General features: G+C 40.4%; 1 protein-coding gene across 1 annotated transcript; it reads left to right on the forward strand.

Annotated features, from left to right (window-relative positions):
- Positions 1-4,789: 4,789 nt before the first annotated feature.
- On the forward strand, positions 4,790-18,752 carry POLR1D (polymerase (RNA) I polypeptide D, 16kDa). The gene is made up of 3 exons (XM_010572685.1): positions 4,790-4,794; positions 9,287-9,361; positions 17,376-18,752. Exons 2-3 carry the CDS (start codon positions 9,345-9,347, stop codon positions 17,659-17,661), a joined length of 303 nt encoding a protein of 100 aa, XP_010570987.1. The 5' UTR covers positions 4,790-4,794; positions 9,287-9,344; the 3' UTR covers positions 17,662-18,752.
- Positions 18,753-19,282: the final 530 nt, after the last annotated feature.

Raw genomic sequence — 19,282 nt, forward strand, 5'->3', positions numbered from 1 at the left:
GCAGCCCGGAGCTGGGTTGCGGCGTGCCCTCGGGGCAAAACTTCGGAGCTTTCGCTGAAGGAGGTGCGGGAGAAAAATAAATGGGGTCTTCCTGCGTAATGGGAAGAGCCATGACTTTAAAAAAAAATAATAATAATCAACCGTTCTTGTCATGCGTGCTGGTACCGTTTAGAAACAAGACTGAAAAGCGTTAGGTGGCTCGCCTCTCATCAGTTATAATTTGGTGAATAGGTGTCCTCGGTAAAGTTAACAAAAAAAAAAAAAATTAAACTTCTATTCTTACAAATTTCAATTTTCAGCGTTGGAGATGGGCCAGCTGACTAATTGTTAAAGTTGCCCTGTTCCTTGTGTGGAGTAATACAAAATGCGTGGCCCTTCTTTTGTCAAAAAATAAAATTGCTTTCTATTTCGCGTTTCGTTGGGATGAGAGGACTCATCTTGCTGTGCGTACTGAGTTACAGTGTTCCCAAGCAAACGCTGAGAATTAAAATGCAGATTTCTATATTTGGATACTCAGTCACAGTAGGCCTCTCTTGCTTTTGCTTTAGGAATAGACTTTGGGTGTTTATATCACAAATTTTTGGGGTAATAATCCTATTTGTAGTTATTAGGGTTTGGGGGTTTTTTTTTGCAAGCTTGTATAACTGCACTTTTTCTTACGGCTGCTTAAAAAAAATGTTATAGTGAAGTGGTGACCAGAAGCTTTCTGAACTGTTCTCCATGTGAATCTCTCACTTAACTTTTAAGAAACTGTGTCTGAGAGCACTTACAGAAAATAACTTGTGTGTGCTTATATCTGGCAAGTATTTTAAATGGAATAAAAGTGATAACCAGTGGGGTGGTGGAAGGGCCAGATCATCAGTTTAATAATTGAAGCTTCTTTCTATATATGCATGAATGTTATTTTTACTAGTGCCATTCCAAACTTAAACCTCTTTCATTCATAGCAAGTTGAAACCGTGTCACTGTTCTTCCATGCTGTCTGTGCTCTGGCTGCTATTGCCGTGCTGGGGACTTGGGGACCTCCAGGTAGTTCAGGGCATAGCTCCTCACTACCAGGTATAGCTGATGGCTCCACAGTCTCCTTCTGATGCTCTCATTCCCAGGAACCAGATTCAAAGTTTTATCCTGCCTCACAGCTTCAATCTGAGTTGGGGTTTGCTATTCCTTTTCTCTGGCAGCATAGCAGATAAAGAGGATGAAGCTCAGTATTACTTATCAGGTGGTACGCGGTAGGGTTTAGCTGTGCGATGTCTTCAATCCATGCTACCGTTCACCTCCATACGTGTTTAATCGTCTCTGGACATGTTATAAGTACAATATACTTGATGATTATCACTTTCTGTCCTGGATCCACTATCATTAGTTACTTTTTCATACCCTCAGCTTTCATAACAGCTCGCTTTGGTAGTAGCACACTGAATTCAGTTCATGCTGTATGCATTTAGATGTCATACTTGGGTATTTCTTACTCTAAATATGCTTCCCTGTACAGTCTTCAAGGGTCTAATACAGACCTTTCTTTATCCTTTGGTTTACAGACGTTACTTCTTAGTTTCATATTTGATGACCTGTTGAGCATACTCTCCTGTAAAGAGTATAGCAATGGTAGTTAGGGTTTATACTTTTTCAGCTCCTTATAATAGGGCTTTAGCATACAAATAGTGGCATTTCTGTTCTGTAGCCACACTGTTAACTATTTTGGGTAGATTTTTAATGTTTAAAAATGGGTTTACTTGGAATATTTTCAGTAGTCTGTCTGAACTCTGGCTTGTCTTGCAATTCATAAATCTTAAATAACAGCTTAAGGTTTTTGTATGTGTGGTTTTTATTTAATTTACCATGGCAGAAAAAGAAGCGTAACTACTTTTGTGCATGTTTTTTTCAGGGCTGAAGTGAATTTTGTGTTCCAGCATTCTGAACAGTGATCTGTTAAGACAAGTCAGTTGTCCTATTTTTGGGGGTTATTATCTAAGGAGAGCTCTCTTCATCTTGCTTGTTCTGTTTCATCCTTACTGCCACATTTCCCTGCTATTATTTTTCAGTTTTACCGTGTCTGACTCTCTCCTGACCTTGCGTTTTCTGTTTTCCTCACTTTAATAGGAAGTGATAGTCGCTACCAAAGCTGAATACTAGCTTGCAAGTTACCATATGACTGTTGCATACTCTGGATTTTAAAACTCTAAAAGCTGTAAATACCACAGGTGTGTAAAATAGTAGTATTTGCTACATTCTACTGAATTATTTCCTCTGCTCCACCTCACCTGGTAACCTTTGTTGGAAGTATGAACTGACATTTTATCCTGGGAACTTGCTGGTACATCAGTGAAGACCGAGTCTTGAGATACAGTGTGATTCTAAGAAAATTCTAGGCTAATTCTGTTAATATATAATTAATGGTATTGTGAAGGTATGACCCAAGAATGAGTAGGAAAAAAAAAAAGGTTACAAATCAGCTACTAGGAAGAGCTTAGTTTGATTCCCTTGCAAGCACATGTATGTGATTTTCTTAGTTTATTTCAACTAAATATCCTTTGGGATATTACAGAGGTCACCATTTTCATCCCTATCTAAAAAAATCTTTCTTCCCCCTCTCCTTCCTAAATTGTCATCATGGTGGTTCTTTGTGATTGAAGCACAGAAAATATGTCATTTCTCTGTGAATATAAAGGAAGTGGCTTTGTTATGCTGTGTGTCCAAATCCTTCCATAATCTGTTCTGTCTTTCAGCAGCTATGAATATTTCACAACCTTGGATACCATACCTTATTAGAAGTGCCTACCAAGCTTGTTTGGAGCATCACTTACTTGGAATTAAGTGTTTCCTAAGGAGCTGCTGCTCTGAATCACAAGGAATGCTATAATTCTGTAACAAGAGGCCTGTAGTTGAGTTGAGAATCAATAGTCTCATATTTTTGCTGCACAGGCATCCCAATTACACTTTTTAACAAGTAAGCTTTGTGCCTTGCAGAAATTAGTTGATAGTTCTTACTGTTGTTTTTAACAGTTAAAATCGAAGTATCAGGATTCAGCATGCCATTCTTTCCCATGTTCATGGCACAAAAAGTGGTCTGCAAGCTAAAATTGGTGTTTGAAACGGAGTGGTGTGTTTGTTACTCAAGCCGGTGAGAATATCAGCACAGAAATGTGCTGCAAATAGCACTCATGGGACTGACAAATAGAATATTTAAATAAGTACAAAGCCTCGTCGACAGAGAATGAGAGCATGTCTTTGCCTTTGAACAAACGTTAGGAAGTCTGTGGCATTTTTCATTCTTGCTTTTAATGTTGTGGCTTAGGCTTTATTCTTGACATTCCTTTTCTTCAGTTTTCTTAGTAAGTGTGAGCAGATAGGACAAACCAGCTCAGAGGAGTTAATTATAAATAACACTGGCCTTCATGACCGTTCCTTTATTGTAGAAGGCAGTATCTTCAGTCCTTTACTTGACTGAAGGTCTTGATATTATTCAGATGTAATCAGAATACCAACATCCACTTCTATTTCCAGTCCCGTGCATGGTTGAAGATAAGTTGTGTAGTCAGCATAAAACTACTTTGAGAAAATTGCTTAATAAAACTGCTGATTTTTTTCCTGGGCTTGCAGCTTGCTGTCAGGACATAGAGTACCTCAGGAGGTACATTTAAGCGTGATTTTGGGGATAGCAGTAGCCGAGCAGCCTGGCCTTTGAGCTCGAATAGTAGTGGTATAGACTCCAAGCAGTTACTAATGCTGTCAAGGTCTTTCACGAAAATGTGTTTGATAAAGATGTCCCTTCTCTGACTCTGGGAGATGTTGAATGTGAACGCTACCCTCTTACTCCAGGTCTGTGCACTTCTGTAGCCGATTGCGTGCTGTGAAGCAATTCCAGTAGATATATTTTCATTACAGTTCTCATTGGGATCTTTTAATAAGATGATGGCGTGGGTGGAGATGGCAGAGTTTGTTAGGTTATGTGCCAAAAGCTCCTGGGCACACCCACGGGAGGACTGAAGAGAGACCGTAGTGGATGGGGGAGCGCAAATAGTAGATGAAATAGATGAAAACATCTTCTCTGGGCCCCTCCCAGGGCTGGTCCCAGGAGTCAGCCTCATCCTCCAGGTGTGACATCCATGAAGATGAGTCAATGCTGGAGCGCCTTTGGGACTTAAGGGTGTTGCTGCCTAGGGGTGTGGGATGTATTATGGGATGCAGGAGAAGAGCATTTTGAGATTGCGTGAGGCTTATTACAGGGTGTGTAGGGGAGGAACCAAAGGCGGGGAAAGGGATAGGTTCAGGTGATTTGGGGAGAAGCAAGAGTGGGAAAATAGAGGAATAAAGGGGTAAAAATGTCTGGTCGTGTGTGAATAGGCTGCTGGTTGGTACCCTTGGCTGGCTGTGCCCTGCGCCTGATCGGCGCAGTCTGTCCTGTCTTCCTGTTAAATTCCTTTCTAACTCTTTCTTGGGTGAGGGACTGTATTTGAGGGGAGTGGGTGTACATCTCATTGCTAGCAACTAGAGTCAAAGCATGGGTCGGAGGGACTGTGTGTCCGTGGTGCCAGCAACTGGAACCAGTGCAGGTCTAGATGCCAGCAGTTGGGTTGGGACCCTGGGCTGGAGGGCTGCATGCCAGCAACCGGGAACACTTCATGGAGTGAGTAAAACCAAGTGTCAGCCACTGGAGTGGGATTGGGGACCTATTATTTACCTGTGCTGCAGTACTGGAGCAAGTGTAGTTGTGTGAAGGGAGCGTGTGGCTGCTAGCAAAGATCAAGCTGGATCACCGGGTGAGTGGGTGAATAAGGTGGGAGCTGGGAGGTGAGTGTGTATCTCTAAGAGCAAGACCACGGGAGGAGCTAGCTGTTGGAGGCACCAGGGAGACCTGGCCAGCTGCTGGAGAGACTGTTGGGTCAAAGGGTCTCCAGGGGTGAGACGTGTGTGCCTGTGTGTCCCTATGGGCAAAACTTCAGTGGGCTTGGGTACTGGGGGACCAGGGAGTCCAAGCCAGCTCTGTGTAATGGTGTGTACCAGCAGTGGAGTTGGGCTGAAGCCTCGTGCACTCCAGCCAGAGAGAAGAGCAGGATGAAGCTGTTGGTGTGAGCGCTCTGTGTGTCTGTGATCAGTGTGGCCAGTGGTGTATATGTGTGGTGTGTGCATCTGCCTGCTGGGAGTAGATTTTCAGCCTTGCTACTGGTTGGACTTGGGCATGGAGCTGTGGCTGTGTGGCCTCACGGCTGTCAGCTGCAGCATGATACGTCTTCTCCTAACAGAGTGGTCTATAATTACAAACATTGGGTGGTCTCTGTAATGACACAGTGTTTTCATTGCCTGTAACTGTATCAGTCATACCTCTTTATTACCAATTATTCATTTTTCAGTCTGTATGATCTTTCGGAAAAATGATGAAGCTCTTTCCCTGAGTGAGGAATAGAAAATATCTCTGGTTTTGCCTGACTTCGGAAACTTTAACGTTCTCCCATTCTTTGGGCACATGCATTTGTGATGCAAGTTAGGATTTATGCAACGGGAGCTTTGCCTGTAACCTTGGAATATAGAGGAAAAGGTCTAATCCCTCAGAAATGTAAATAGGTCTTGGGTGATACTCTTGAAGATAAAAACATCACTGCTTATACCTTCATGTTACTGTAATTCTGCAGCTAAATTTGACTGCTCAGAAAGGATTGCTACAGGAAGTTTTAAGTGGTGCTTGCTATAAAAGGTGCCAGAATGATGACAGTGTTCTTAAATGTACCCCTGTCCCTAATTTTCCTTCCTGTCAGTCCCCCAGTGTTTGCGTGGCTCTCCTGTGAAAGCTGCATGCTGTGTTCTCTTTGCTCATGCTGCTGGTCTTGGAGTTGAAGCTGGCAGCCACAGGACTGCTTGTATTGTAACCAAGCTGTAAAAATGAAGAGAACAAGGAATGCAAAGTCCCAAGAGGCCTCTAAAAGCAAATGTAAAAACCTTGTTTGCATAGCTTTTAAGCTTTTGGCTTACTTGTGTAGAGGATGTAAGTTCAGTGAGTGGAAACACATTATTTCAAAGAGGATTTGAGGATTTTTTTCATTTGTCTGTGCAAGTCGAAAGGGCTTTGTGTAGGTGCACTGAATAAGATTGATGTTGAAGGACCAATATTAGGAAACAGTGTTTGATGAAAGGAAGGTGTTGACTTATAAGGCTACTAAGATGGATGCCAAGTCAGTCTGATCTTTGATATAACCAGAGGGGAAAAAAAAGTCTCAAATACTTAATGGCTTATAATTCCTACCTAAGTTAATAGAATTGGTGTCACCATATTAATTTATTGTGATGTTTCCCCTAAAACTGAATCATAGCTGTTTAAAAAATGTTTGTGTGTGTGGCTTTTATTAGTGCTTTGTAGCTCAGATACTCTGGTTTATGATTTTAATTGTAAAATAATGATAGGTTTTATAACATAAAATAGTGACAGGCTTTTCATCTGCCTCCTAGTCAGGTTTCTCAAAACAGAATCACTAAGTTTGGTAGCTGCGGTAAGTAAGTGTCAGATACTTTTTTTTTTCCCTCTTTCCTTCCCTTTGTCTGACATTGCTGTTTGAAGGCTCGGGACAGGCTTTTATAAAGGCCACATGTTTCTGCTGTCATTACTATAAACTAGCTCAGGCTGCTCAGACAGAAAATTCTGGGTCTGGAGAAAAAATAATTTTTGCCATAACTTCGTGGAGACCTGCATATGCAACATCTCCCACGTTTCAGTGGTAGAGCCTGTGTTTCTTACCCTTTTTTTTTTGTTCTTGGCAGTAGCTGTCCCACATATGCCACTGCTCCTACCTGGGAAGGCAGCAGTAGCTGGTAAGGTTGCTGATGCTGTACTTTGCATCTAGGTACAGGTGACTCAGACAGGTTACCAACTCCAAACCTGGGCAGATGCTCCGTTCCCACAAATGCTCATGCTATGACTGCATATGCCACATGTCCTTGCAATTGAATGTATGCTTCAAAAAGGATTCAAAGTACCCCAAGCCCAACTGCTACTGAGACTAATAACCTTATATGAGAGAGAGACTTCTGTGAGGAACCTTAAACCAATATGCCATTAATAAACTAGTGCACAGAGAAGCAATACTACAATTTTTGGTGCGTTTCTCTACTATTGTTTCTGTGGAAGTCTTGGACGCTTTCCTTTGCAAAGCCCCTCAAATGCAAACTCCCAAAGGAAAAAGTTATAGCCTGTGAGTATTTGCATGTCTGTCTGGCACAGATCTCAGCTTTTGCTGGATAGAATTGTTTCCCCTTGGAACAAAGGGGGAATTATATATATGTATATATATATATATATATAAAAGTTGATCAAGGATTATTTATATGTTCTTCGACAGCTAGTGACAGACTCTGGAGGCTTGTTTAGGAATCTTTAGCTAAAGTACTGCTTGCTGGAAACTACTATAAAGTGAGGAAGTAGTTCCGTGATAGCTGGCTGTAAGTATAAAATATGAAAACTATATCCAAGCAGAGCTGCAGAGTAACTGTAGAAAGAGTAGCTACAACTTGATGTACGTTACACTTGTACTCATTTAGCACCAATTTGTTTTCTGGTACCAGGGAAAACCAAAGCATGCCCAAAAGCAATACAGACAGAAGAAAAAGTGTGTGTGTGTTTATAAAATGTCAGCATCCTGTCCTAATGAATGAACAAATCCACGATCACAAATGTGAAGGGAGCCAGTAAAGGCTTATGTTAAGACCATAACAAACTGAAGAAGGTTAGATCTAGAATGACAGATGTAGGCTGCCCTGTAACTGCATGACATTTTCTCATTAGCTACTGAAGGAAATTCTGTACTGCTTATTTTCATTCCCTGTTAACGCACATGCACTGTATGCGTTTAAAGCTAAGACCTCTTGTGTTTTCTGTGTAGACTTTAATAACCTAAATGGTAATAAACCACTCTGTTAGATGTTCAGAGCCCCGCAATAACTTGTTAGGTCTTGACATGGACCTGCCATGTAAATAGCTTACTTTTCTTCTCAGACCTGCTTCTCCTATTAGATGATGATTCTTGACTTCTCTAGTCTCAGTTTTGGCTTGACAACAAAATGGATACTTAGGCTTTTTTTAATCTGTGGCAAAGCAGCAAAATTCTGCTATGCTAATAATACCATAACAATGTGATAGGACATGGCTTCCTTGAAGCTTGAGTTGAAGTCTGTTGGCAGTTACCTGTTTTGCACAGTCTACACGCACACTTGTACTATCAAGATGATTGTGTTGCTCACATGTGCCAGAATGGCTGCTGGCATTTGGACTATCATAGCTGGGAGACCTAAACAATAAATACCCTCTTTGTTACCTCCTACCTTCAGTTCCTCAAGCCTTCAGTCTTACCCAGGTCAGTGGTGTTAATGCTTAGCTTCATATACTGGGTATTACAGCCAGGTGCATAGCTTTCCTTTTCTGTCTTGCAGTTATTTTTTGGTTGATATATATAGTTGCTTACAGTTAACTAACTAAATTGTTAGTTTATGCGTTCAATTTATATAATAAACGGCTCGCGTTATCCCTTCATTGGTTTTCCCATTAACTTCAACCATGTACTGTAGAGCAGTTACTTAAGTTTTATTTGAGATTGAAATTAATTCATAAAGAGAACTGAGAGACTGACATTGCAGGAGTTATCTATAATTTGCATAATTTACGCTCTCCGATGACCTTTTTATGTGAGCATAGTTATTTAATCGCTTCAGTGGTAGTCTTGCCAGTTTGTTCTAGAATATGCTGATAATGTAAAAGTTGGTTGTTTTGGATGGTGGTGGATCATAGTCACAAAGATGAGCTCTTTTCTTCCACTGTTACACAAAGGTAGTGCAGTTTGATGACTGGTAGTTGAAGGGATTTTACTGTTGTCTGACTGCTTGCTATTTTACTGCTGGTATTCAGCTGTGCTCAAAATAGGTCTGCTGTGGCTGAAAGACTTCAGGAAGAACCTAAGTGAAGTGACAGCAGGGAAGAGCATTCCCAAGGCAAAGTGATAGGGACTGTGCTTTTCTGTGTAGTATACCAGTTTTGTACACTTTATTTCTAATCTTCAATTAGTATTGGAATTGTTGTATTTGCAACAGCTTTAATTGCTTTTAATATGTCAAAATGTTTCTTTTAATCTTGATGGATAGAAATCTGAATTCTTTTAATAAGAAAGTCAAGGTGATTTTGGTAGCTTCTTTATGGCTGAATTCATTACAGTGAAGAAGCTCTCCACTTTATTTACATAAGTGCATAAAGTGGCAAGTTCTTGTGTTCCGCAAGTGGTAACTTTTTTCTTTTCCTTATATTTAGGAAGGCTGTGGAAGAGTTACTCAAAGAGGCAAAACGTGGGAGAACCAGAGCTGAAACAATGGGAGCTATGGGTTGGTAAGTTGTGCCAAGAGGAAATTAATTCTGTGACCGATGCCAAAATAAATTCTACATTTAATGCGTGACAGAAGTCTCTACCTTTTAATTTGCTTCATGTTTAAATAATTTGTCTTCATCCATGTATTAATTTGTCTGGACAAAAATTTGAGTCCAGATAAGAAAGAAGTTCAAGTAAATTCTGCCTGCATGAAATTGTGTGACTGAATGTGTTGAAGTCAAAGCAATTGGAAAACTGTAATAGTGTTTCCTTATAATGGATGGAATTGCAAAGTTTGAATTGGAACCTCGTGAGCCTTTAAAATACTGGGTAGTTTCAGTGTGCATTTACTTACATACTGGCCACATGTTACTGGCTTAGATTCTGTTTAAGTTAACAGAATTTGTAACCTGACAAAGAAACCTAAACCCTTAAAACAATAAAAATAATAAATGATCCTCTAGTAGAGAATCCATGTGTAAATTGCAGCCAAAAATGAACTCGAAGTATAATCCAATTTTGGAAGGAGGTATTTTTTAATACTTAAAAAAAACCCCTAAAACCCAGGGGCTAATTTGTGTAGCAAGTGGGAGAAGAATCACAGTATTTAAATCTTAATAGAAATACAGTATTAATTCCTCAATGCAGTATTTCAGTGTTTACAGCTAGATTATTATGGAATGTAATGCATGTAATTGTAATTAAAGAAGTAATAACGTGCCGAGAAGAGTCATTCATCTTAAAATAATGTGTATGACTTTGATAAGAAGCTATTGGATCTAGGGATGTTCACACAAGTAGTACACCAGTTGACTGCATTAAACTCATTTGTAGATAAGGTTTGGCTTCCTCCACCAACAGTAGTAAAAGATAAGCCTGCGCTGTTAATGAAGTTCTCGGCTGATTTCTTGGCTGTGTTTGTTTTAGTAGCTCTGAAGAGATTAAAATAGCATCTTGCTGAAAACATTTAATCCTTATGTTTTCTAAACAAGTTTGGGGGGTTTTGTATATTTTACCCGGTATTTCTGCTAGGGATGCAGTTTACACTCTTTATGTTAAAATAGTTAAATTGGTTTAATCCCCTGGAGTGGTTATAGCTATACTGACGCAGCATGCTTTTACCCTGTCAGCCTTGCCAAATGGCCAGTAAACCAGTGCAGATAATTAGTTAGCACTGTGAAGTGTTGCATGCATCCAGTTACCGTGAATTTGCAAGTTAATTCCAGGTATGGAGATTTCTGTTGGGAGATAACCAACCATCCCTGTGCAACTTCGCTGCTGCTTGTGCAGTCTGGAATACCTGCCAGGAGTGCATATGCGCTTCTGCTCCTGGCTCCGGCTCCTTCTTGTTCCTTCTCTGTAAAAGAGTGGTGGTCCTGCGCAGCTGGCTGTGATGGTCAGCTCGGGGTAACATGCAGTTTGCTGAAGCCTTGTGCCCAAGACCTGCCAGAGGAGGGGATAGCCAAGGGTGACCTGTTCTTCAGAACAACTGCAGATTCCACTAAAGTGAAATAGTGTGTGGCTAGGCCAGGGTTGTGTTAAAGGTGTAGGAGGAGAGGATTGTCAAGAAGGCTTCAGGCAGAGGAAGACTGTTGACGTAGGGATTGGCATGGTGATATCCTGAACTGAGACTGTTGAAGTAAGGATCCTTTCAGCTGCAGAGGAACGTGAGAATAGCTATACTGGGTCAAACAATGGATCCATTTCTGCAGTGCCCTGTCTCCATCAGTGGCCAATACCCAGCACCTAGGAAATGGAGGAAGAAAAGTACAACAAAGTAGCAGTACTTCCTCAAGGTACTATCCCAGCTTCGGGCAGCCTGCAGCTCAGGATATCCTGCACTCAGATGATTTTTTTTGTATATGATGCTTCTCCAGGGATTTTTCCCTCTCTGAATTTATCCTTAAGAGAGACTGGTAGTAATCCCATTTGTCACAAACCTGCTGCCATAGAGTTTGGCATAGGCTAGTGTACAGCTGGTGTATGTGGCTGTAAGGAAGGTATAAAGCCCTCCATAGGCAGACTCCCAATAACCTTTGGTGTCTAGTTCTGCAAGCACAAGAGAACAGCAGCTGGAAGCTGCCACTGCTCTCTTCCCTTTAATATTTTTCATGCTCCATTGTGCTGTTCTGGTCCTTCTGAACTGGCCCAACAGCTAGGTATTGCATATTTACCTGGGAGATGAGATAACTAGTGAGATACTTGGAAGGAAACTTAACTATGCTCAGCTGAGTATCACACTCCAGCCAAATGCGATCAGATGTAACTGATGCTACGGTAAATCCTGAAGGGCTTCAGAGATTAGATCCAAGACTGACATGTAACCTTGCAACTGTAAACTACTGAGGAGAAGGTAACTGCTGCTCTGAGCTCTGTGGATAGCAAATGAAATGAGCAGAAAAGTTAGATCATGAAAATGTATATTAGTAGACCAAATCCAGGAAAGCATAACTGGTAGAAGCAAAGAGACAAGGTCATCACCAACTTGTCTAAAACCACAGTCTTAACAGGTGAAACGCAAAACCTTCCTTCCTTGCCAAACTCAAAATGCTTACAGGTGTGTTTCATGAGGACTTCTGGGATTTCCTCAGCCCTTTGTCAGAGGAGTCCTGGAGAAGAAATGCACAAACCCTGGAGACATCTAGTGTAAGGCCATCAATCCTGCATTGGCACTGGATAGTTGAAGCAACTCGGCCTATGAAGAAAAGATTTGTTCTGCCATCTGTCTTTGGGTAAGGAGAAGCAGAGGCTGCTACTGCTCATACTTTGCTGATTCCAGTTTATGTTGCTCTCCAGCGGCTGTTGAATACTGGGAAATACATTTCTGGAGTCAGTGGCATTTGACAGGAATTGGTTAAAGGGAGGTGCATGGGGAGGTGGCATTCCCTGGGAACAATATTGTGCATACCATTACAAAGGAGTAGTGTCTCCTGGTGGGTTTGATGGCAGCAAAATCTTAGCCAGTCTCTGAACACTGTTTTGGGACTGCTTTCAGGTTCAAGCCACTGCTCCATTAGTGTCCAGAGTGATTAGTTCTCCATAGCTCAAGTGTGCTGTTTGAAGAAGTTCCCCAAGCACCCCTACCTACCTTTTTGCTGCCTCCTCATGCGAGATGGATAGTCAGCTGCTGTTTGAGCCTAAATTACAAACATCCAAGCTAGCATAGCTGACAGGTACTGAAAAATTGTACCAAGCAGTCATCCTTTAGCCCAAGTCTCTAGTACAAAGACTCAGCCTTGAAATATGGGATGGTATTTCTTCCAGTTTGGGAATGTTTTGCCAGTGTTACATTGTCTTACAAGTTTGCTGTGGATGATGTGGGTAGGTGCTGCAACCTGTAGGGGTTAGATGCTAGTAGAAGAAAGGCTTGTCCTAAACAGGGAGGTTGGTGGTGATATCGGGCAGGAGCTTATATGTGAAGGGAAATTATCTGAGGCTCCCTGGGCACGGAGCAACTGTCAGTATCGCCAATGGGCTACATGAGCTCTTAATTGGTTAGGAGTCTTAGCTCACTGGCCTCCATGCTCTCAGGACTGCTCAGATTGGCAGTATCTAGGTCCATGGCAAATGAGTGCAAGAAATACTGGATATTCTTGTTTGTAGATACCATGTTGTTGGCTCTTGAGTATTGACTTATTCCTTGGATGTCCTCAAGATGTTTGCTCTCAGCACTGCAGTGTTTCTAGCTCCTGCAATGCTCCTTTTGTACATACTCTATGGCCATAGTGATTCTTGTTGGGGGTCTCCTACATCCTTATGATACCTGCTGATGATGTATCTGGTTCAAGCATTAGTAGAGCTAGTCACAAGTAAGAACATCTGTGAGAGAAAAGGAAAGGAGGATCCTCTTCTGAAGGTGTCTTAATCCCGGAAATGTTGAGCAAAAGAGAGCAGAATCTGTGGCTGAATCTCAGTGATGCTGCTGTGATGCTGGAACTTCTGAGATGAGAAAAGACATCAGAGCAGCTGTCTGGAAGTTAACATTTGAAGGGCCAGCTGGATCCAGGATGGGCAGTTGTGGACAAATAGTGTAAGAACACTTGAAATGGTTAGATAAATTTATCCTTATTTCATCAGAGAGTATTGGACACAGATGAAATAAAGCCATAGGATATTTGGGGTTTTCCATCATGTGTCTAGGTAAAAATCAAACTAAAAGCTCAGCTTTCCTTAAGTGTTTTTGTTGGTCCTATGTACATAATTCATAAGCTTCTTTATAGCAGTGGAGTTAGGTCCCATTTTAAGTGGTTCTGCTTTAATTGAGAAAGGCAGTTAAAATGCCACAAAAGCTACTGTGTTCTAGAGGCTTTTTTTTTTTTTTTCTCCAAGGTATCGGTCTGGTCTTCAAAGATGCTGGTAGCAAGTGCTAAGGCTGAACTGAATGTAATCTTGGCTTACGTGAAAAGCTTACCTAAAATAAGATACAGAAAACAGGATATTTTGGGATGGTTTGTTCAGCTCTACATTGTAAGAGCAGATGAAATTGCAAAAAGAAGATAAATTTTGGAAGCATTAAATTGTTTTTAACCTGATTTCTTGTAAAGCAATCCTAAAATTGCTTTCATTCCTACAGATAGCTTTCTGTTCAATACCAAATCTGTTAGAAGTACTGCAGAATACAAAATAACGAAGATGAGGCCAAGGCATTTGAGGGCACTGGAACTGCGAAATGCTGTATTGCATCTTGTCTTTGAATGGGTGTTGCATGACTGTGCAGAAACACTGCAATGTGATTCCCCTACAGCTCTTTCATTTGAATGTGAAGAGGAGGAGAAACAGGGTACAGACAGAGATTGCAAAGTAAATATGTTGAAATCTTGTGATCAGAGCACCGGTTCCCATCCAAAGTCCTGCCAGCTGTATCTAGCTGCCAAGTCCATACAAAAAAGCTTGCCATGTCCTCCCAGGCATCCTGTTTTGTGTGATCCCCTGTGAAAGGGTAACAGCCTGGATTAGTTAGTTTGGCAAAACAACCTTTAGCTGCTTTTTTTTTTTTTTTTTTGCCTTCAGTCACTCTTCTGCTAAGCACTGTATTTTCCATGGCAGTTTGGAAGTGTTAGAAATGTACTTGTAAGTTCATCCATAATGAACTTTGTTTCCTGGCAAGCTGTGATTTACTCTATATGCTGAGGCTGATGGTGCCAAACCTGTTTGATATGTCCAGTTACCCAGCAGAGAAAAGACTGTGGTGCATGGGACTGTACTCTTGTGTCCTAAATGGTGTCAGCATGTTTTACTGTTAAGAACTTGCACGGTACACTTATGTGTTGAACTGCACTGCTACACTTGATAACAGGTATTAGCTGGAAATTCTGTGTCATTGCACAGAATTTGGCTTAAAATATCAAAAGTAGAGTTAAGAGTTGACCTATGTTCTCAATAACAGATTTAATTTTTTTTTTCTTGCTCAAAATGCAATGTTGACTCTTTGTCATTGCGTAGTGGAGAGATTTTTTGGGTGTGGGGGACTTAGTTGTGGAGGGGGACAAGGTTATGTGGGTAAGAATAGCTTGGTTTAGCTTATTGGAACATACAAAGCAAAAAGTGAACCCTTGCATTGAGTGACTACGTTGTTACAGAACTAGAGTCCATTTTGTAGACAAGACTGCTCTAGAATTGCAGGTTGTGTGCTTGCTTTGGTCATGCCTGCAGCCCTGCCTCAGGCACGTTAACTTTTTTTTTTTTTTTTTTTTTTAAGAAAAGCTTTTAAAATCTGTTCTGTGGCACTGTTTACTCATCAGCAGTACTGTGCTCCACCTTGCACAGGCTGAGCTTGCCTCCCAGCCCTTCAGAACTTATATTGAGGGCAAAGCTGTCATTGAATTGAGTGTTGCAGGATCAGACCTACAGCAAGCCAGAGGCTTGTCTTTGGGGAGGTCAATTTTCTCACCATTAGAAATGCTCTCAAAGATATCAATGGATTAATACACTTCACTTTTAATCTTCACAGTTCCATATATACCATGGATATATGTAAACATTATGGGCTTGTGTGTGCATGTGTAATATAGCATGTGCCATACATCTCATTTCCTTTAAGACTTAAAGGCAGAATTTGCTTTGTCGAAGTCTGAGGTCAATAAAACTAAAGACGAATGTTTCTCTTCAGTGCCATAACTTACTGTTGCTCTGTGAAAGCCCGGTGGCTCTCTTTTATCACTGTATGATGCTGAACTAATGGCATCTCTTAGCTGACTCCGAAGCCCTGCATTTCTCATCAGTTTGCATTCTTAGTATAGCTCAGGCAGCACTCATAGTGCCAAAAGAAATAAATACTCCAGCAAGGTGAACTTATTTAGGGCAGATGTTATATATATTAGTAAATATATATTAATCAATGCATTAGCTCTTAAGAAAAAGCAAGAGGAAGGAGACAAATGTGAAATAGTTTTTGCCTGGATGCGGCCTGGAGAAAGCTGCCCTTGGTAGGAAGTGTGGAGGTACAATAGTTTAATGCTGGCATAAGACATACAGAGGACTTAAATGTTAGCTGGTTTGTGTTATGTCTTGAGTGTAACCTGTGCCATGTTCAGCACCATGTTCATAGCTGATACAGCTTGAAGTAGAAACCCTATTCTACTGACATACATTAGCCTTGTATTTTTACTTCATAATACAGTTAATGGATAAATACTGTCTCCCTAATTTACAGAACAGCTATACTAGATAACAGCTCTAGAGGTTTGGGGTTTTTTTAGGATTTCTTTTTAACCAGTATTTGAGCAAAACAGTGTAGATTTGTATTCAGAAAGTTTAGAAAACTCTAAAATAATTATGCTGTAGAAATGTGTCAAGAAATGCCTAGTGGAAATAAAACAGTGTGGCTGTTTAGTGTATACTTCTAAAATTACTCTTGTAAGTTCTTTGAGGATTTAGGACAAGAAAAATTATCAGTAATGCTTAGTAGGCAGACCTGAAGCAAAACATAATGGTATATGCCATGTCCAGTTACAAGTCATGAAGTATGCTAAATAATCAGACATGATCTTCACTACAATTTTCTTGTTGTTCTGATACCTCCGATTTTCAGAGGTGTCAAAGGTTTTTAAATGGTCAGGGTATAGTTTCTACACAAAATACTCAAGCAGAATAGATGATCTTAACATTGTGGTGTTAGGATTCATTGACTCCGTAGTTGATTCAGTAAGGGGCACTGTCATCTCCAACAGCTCTGCTTTTTTAGAGTAATCCCGTAACTTTATTAGTATGCAGACTCAAAAATGTTGTGAAGACAAACACCACAGTGGCTCCCAGTATAAACAAAGTCTTCAGAGTGATTTCTGCTTACTGCAGGAATATATTCAAACTTGTTTTTTCTCATTCCATTCTTTAAGAGATGAAATTGGGAATGAGTACAGCTGATATCTACAAGATAAATGAAATGTACAGTACTTGTTCACTAAAACTAGCTGATAAATTATGTGCAAAAATGTTAAGCTGCAAGAGGAGAAAGTCAGAAACAATGGAGAAGAGTTGGATAAGTATCCTTTCTGTTTAAGAAAAAGAAATAAAACATTTTGTTTGGTGGTTGCCAGATAGAAATTAAAATTGGTATGCCTCATGTTTGTTTTATCGCTACAGCTGTTTGTTTTTTCATGCAAGTGTATCTTTCACTTTCTGAATATCTCAGTTCATTAGATACTGCTGACTTGAGTAGATTATGATCTTGTAAACCATTCTGATTTGACTTGGAATATGTTACTAAATATTTGATTCCTGAATACTCACGTTAAGCACTGTCAAACTTAAAAAATATATTGTCGTCCTCTGCTTCCCCCTGCACACACTACCTTGTGAAAATCATGTGGATTTTCACTGTGTTGGAGTAGAATAATTTTCATCCTATAAAGACTAAGATAAAAGGAGAATGGAGATAACCTTAAGCATATCTTTCTGTACTGAGAGTTTACACTAGGTGGCATGCAAGGAAAGCCAAAAGCACAAACCTGTCTTAAAATTATTTAAGTTAAAATCTCAGAGTTGTTTCAGGATGTTTTTATCTTGTCCTTTGATCACTTTTAAATGTCTTTACAGGTTGAAATGTCCTCTTGCTGGTACAAATAAAAGATTTCTTATTAATACCATCAAAAACACATTACCATCTCAAAAAGAACAAGACCAAGAACGTGAGCAAAAGGAAGACAGTAAGGAGCCTGAGCCAAACAAAAGCAGGAAAGAAGAAAAACCAAAGAAATGCAGAATTCACCCATATACACCCAGCTTTCAGTCCAGAAGGAGAGTCAGCTGCTCTCCTCCGAGGCACCGAAACAGGAACCAGCACACAAAGGATAAGCATGAAAAGCGGTCAAGCAAACGATGAGGAGAGGAGAGTGACGAATACGTGTTGTTACAAGCCAGGAATGTCATTAAGTGTCAGACTGCAGGGATGTCTCAGTTTTTCAGGAAAAGATGCTGTTCAAAATTGAATTTTGAACCAACTTGCTTGTGTGAGAAGTAACCTTGAGGTAGCTTTAGAAAACTTTTCTTTGGGACCTTTAAGAGAAAAGCAAAGTGCAGCATAAATCTTCCTGTCGTTTTAGAACAGACGTTCCTTTCCCTTTGCTCCGTTCCTCTTCCTTTCTGACTAAGCTTAGGGTCTTGGTGATGGAGCGTGGTACGTGTGTCACTGTCCAATACAACTCATTTAGTCATGTCACTCTTTCGGAAATAAATTTAAATTAAGCAGAAATCTATTTATTGTGTAAAGTTTGCAGAACTTCTTTGCTGCTAACCAATAAAGAAGTTTTGCGTGTTTGCGTTAGTTTAGTTTTACAGAATCTAGAAGGGAAAGCTGGTCAGTGCCTGGCCAAGCACATGCATTTTGTATAGAATATAAGAGTTTGCTTTCTTTAGTATAAAAAGAAAAAAATTAAAACGGGCAGTGCTGGTTTTGCTTTCCAGAAGGGACTACCAGGAAATACTGATTTTTGCTTGTTATTGTATATTCACAAACCTGTCATAGATAATAATAAACATTACCCCTAAAAAGCCATAACTGCAATAATTGTCTCTGTTTAGACTTCCCTCTGTAAGGAAGTAGTTTGAACAGTCTGTTGTCATGGTGCTTTCAAAACAAGCCTTGAAGACAAAATTATCATGTTCTCTGTCCACTGCTAGGAAGTTTCCAAGTAAATGTGTAATACTAGAAATGCAGAGGTGATACTTAAAAACAGTCAAATGCTCACTTTCCAAGCCCGTGTGACAGTTCTGTAGCAGTACGGTTCTTAAACTTGTGACTTGGAGCACATACAACGCGCATCGGCATATTCTACATCTCACTTCTGTTTGCATTACAATAACAAACTTCCATGTGAAATACTTTGTATTTCAGTACTCTCAAAAAGAATTGTTTTGAACATAGGTTTCCGTTTTTAAGTGTGTTGACAATAAAATCGAAAATGTTCATTAAAAGTGCTTTGTGGAATTAATGCTTCTAATGGGTTTCTTTGCTGACATGGGCCTCTCTCCTGTAAGGGACGGCGAGCACCAGCGCTTCGTGGTCCTTCAGTGTTGTGTCAGGGCAAGAGTGCCACCTATAGGCATATCTGTACCTCGTCTTGCTATACTTACCTGTCTCTCTTGGAAATTTCATGTTAGCTAGGAGATGGGGAGACCAAAGTGGAGATCCGCTGTGGCTGAATTTTGATGCGTGAGCTGGGAGTTACTCTTCTGAGTAATGGGAAGGTAGTTAAGCAGGCGTTAAGCCCACCGGTGGCTGCCAGGGTCAGTGTATCCAACAAAGTAGGATACTTTTACATTTCCACTGAGGATAGCTTCTCTGTTTCCCCACAGGAACCATAGCACTGGAATAGAAGTCCCAGCCTTTCAGAAAATTTCCAACAATTTAAGTGAGATCAACAAAAAAAATAGTATCTTTGGAGAATGTAGGACTATCTTTGGTTTAAATAAACAGATGTTGTTGGCAGTCCTTATTTTGCTGG

Source organism: Haliaeetus leucocephalus, unplaced genomic scaffold (assembly GCF_000737465.1).
Source record: "Haliaeetus leucocephalus isolate CR32 unplaced genomic scaffold, Haliaeetus_leucocephalus-4.0 Scaffold351, whole genome shotgun sequence".
Taxonomy (NCBI): Eukaryota; Metazoa; Chordata; class Aves; order Accipitriformes; family Accipitridae; genus Haliaeetus; species Haliaeetus leucocephalus.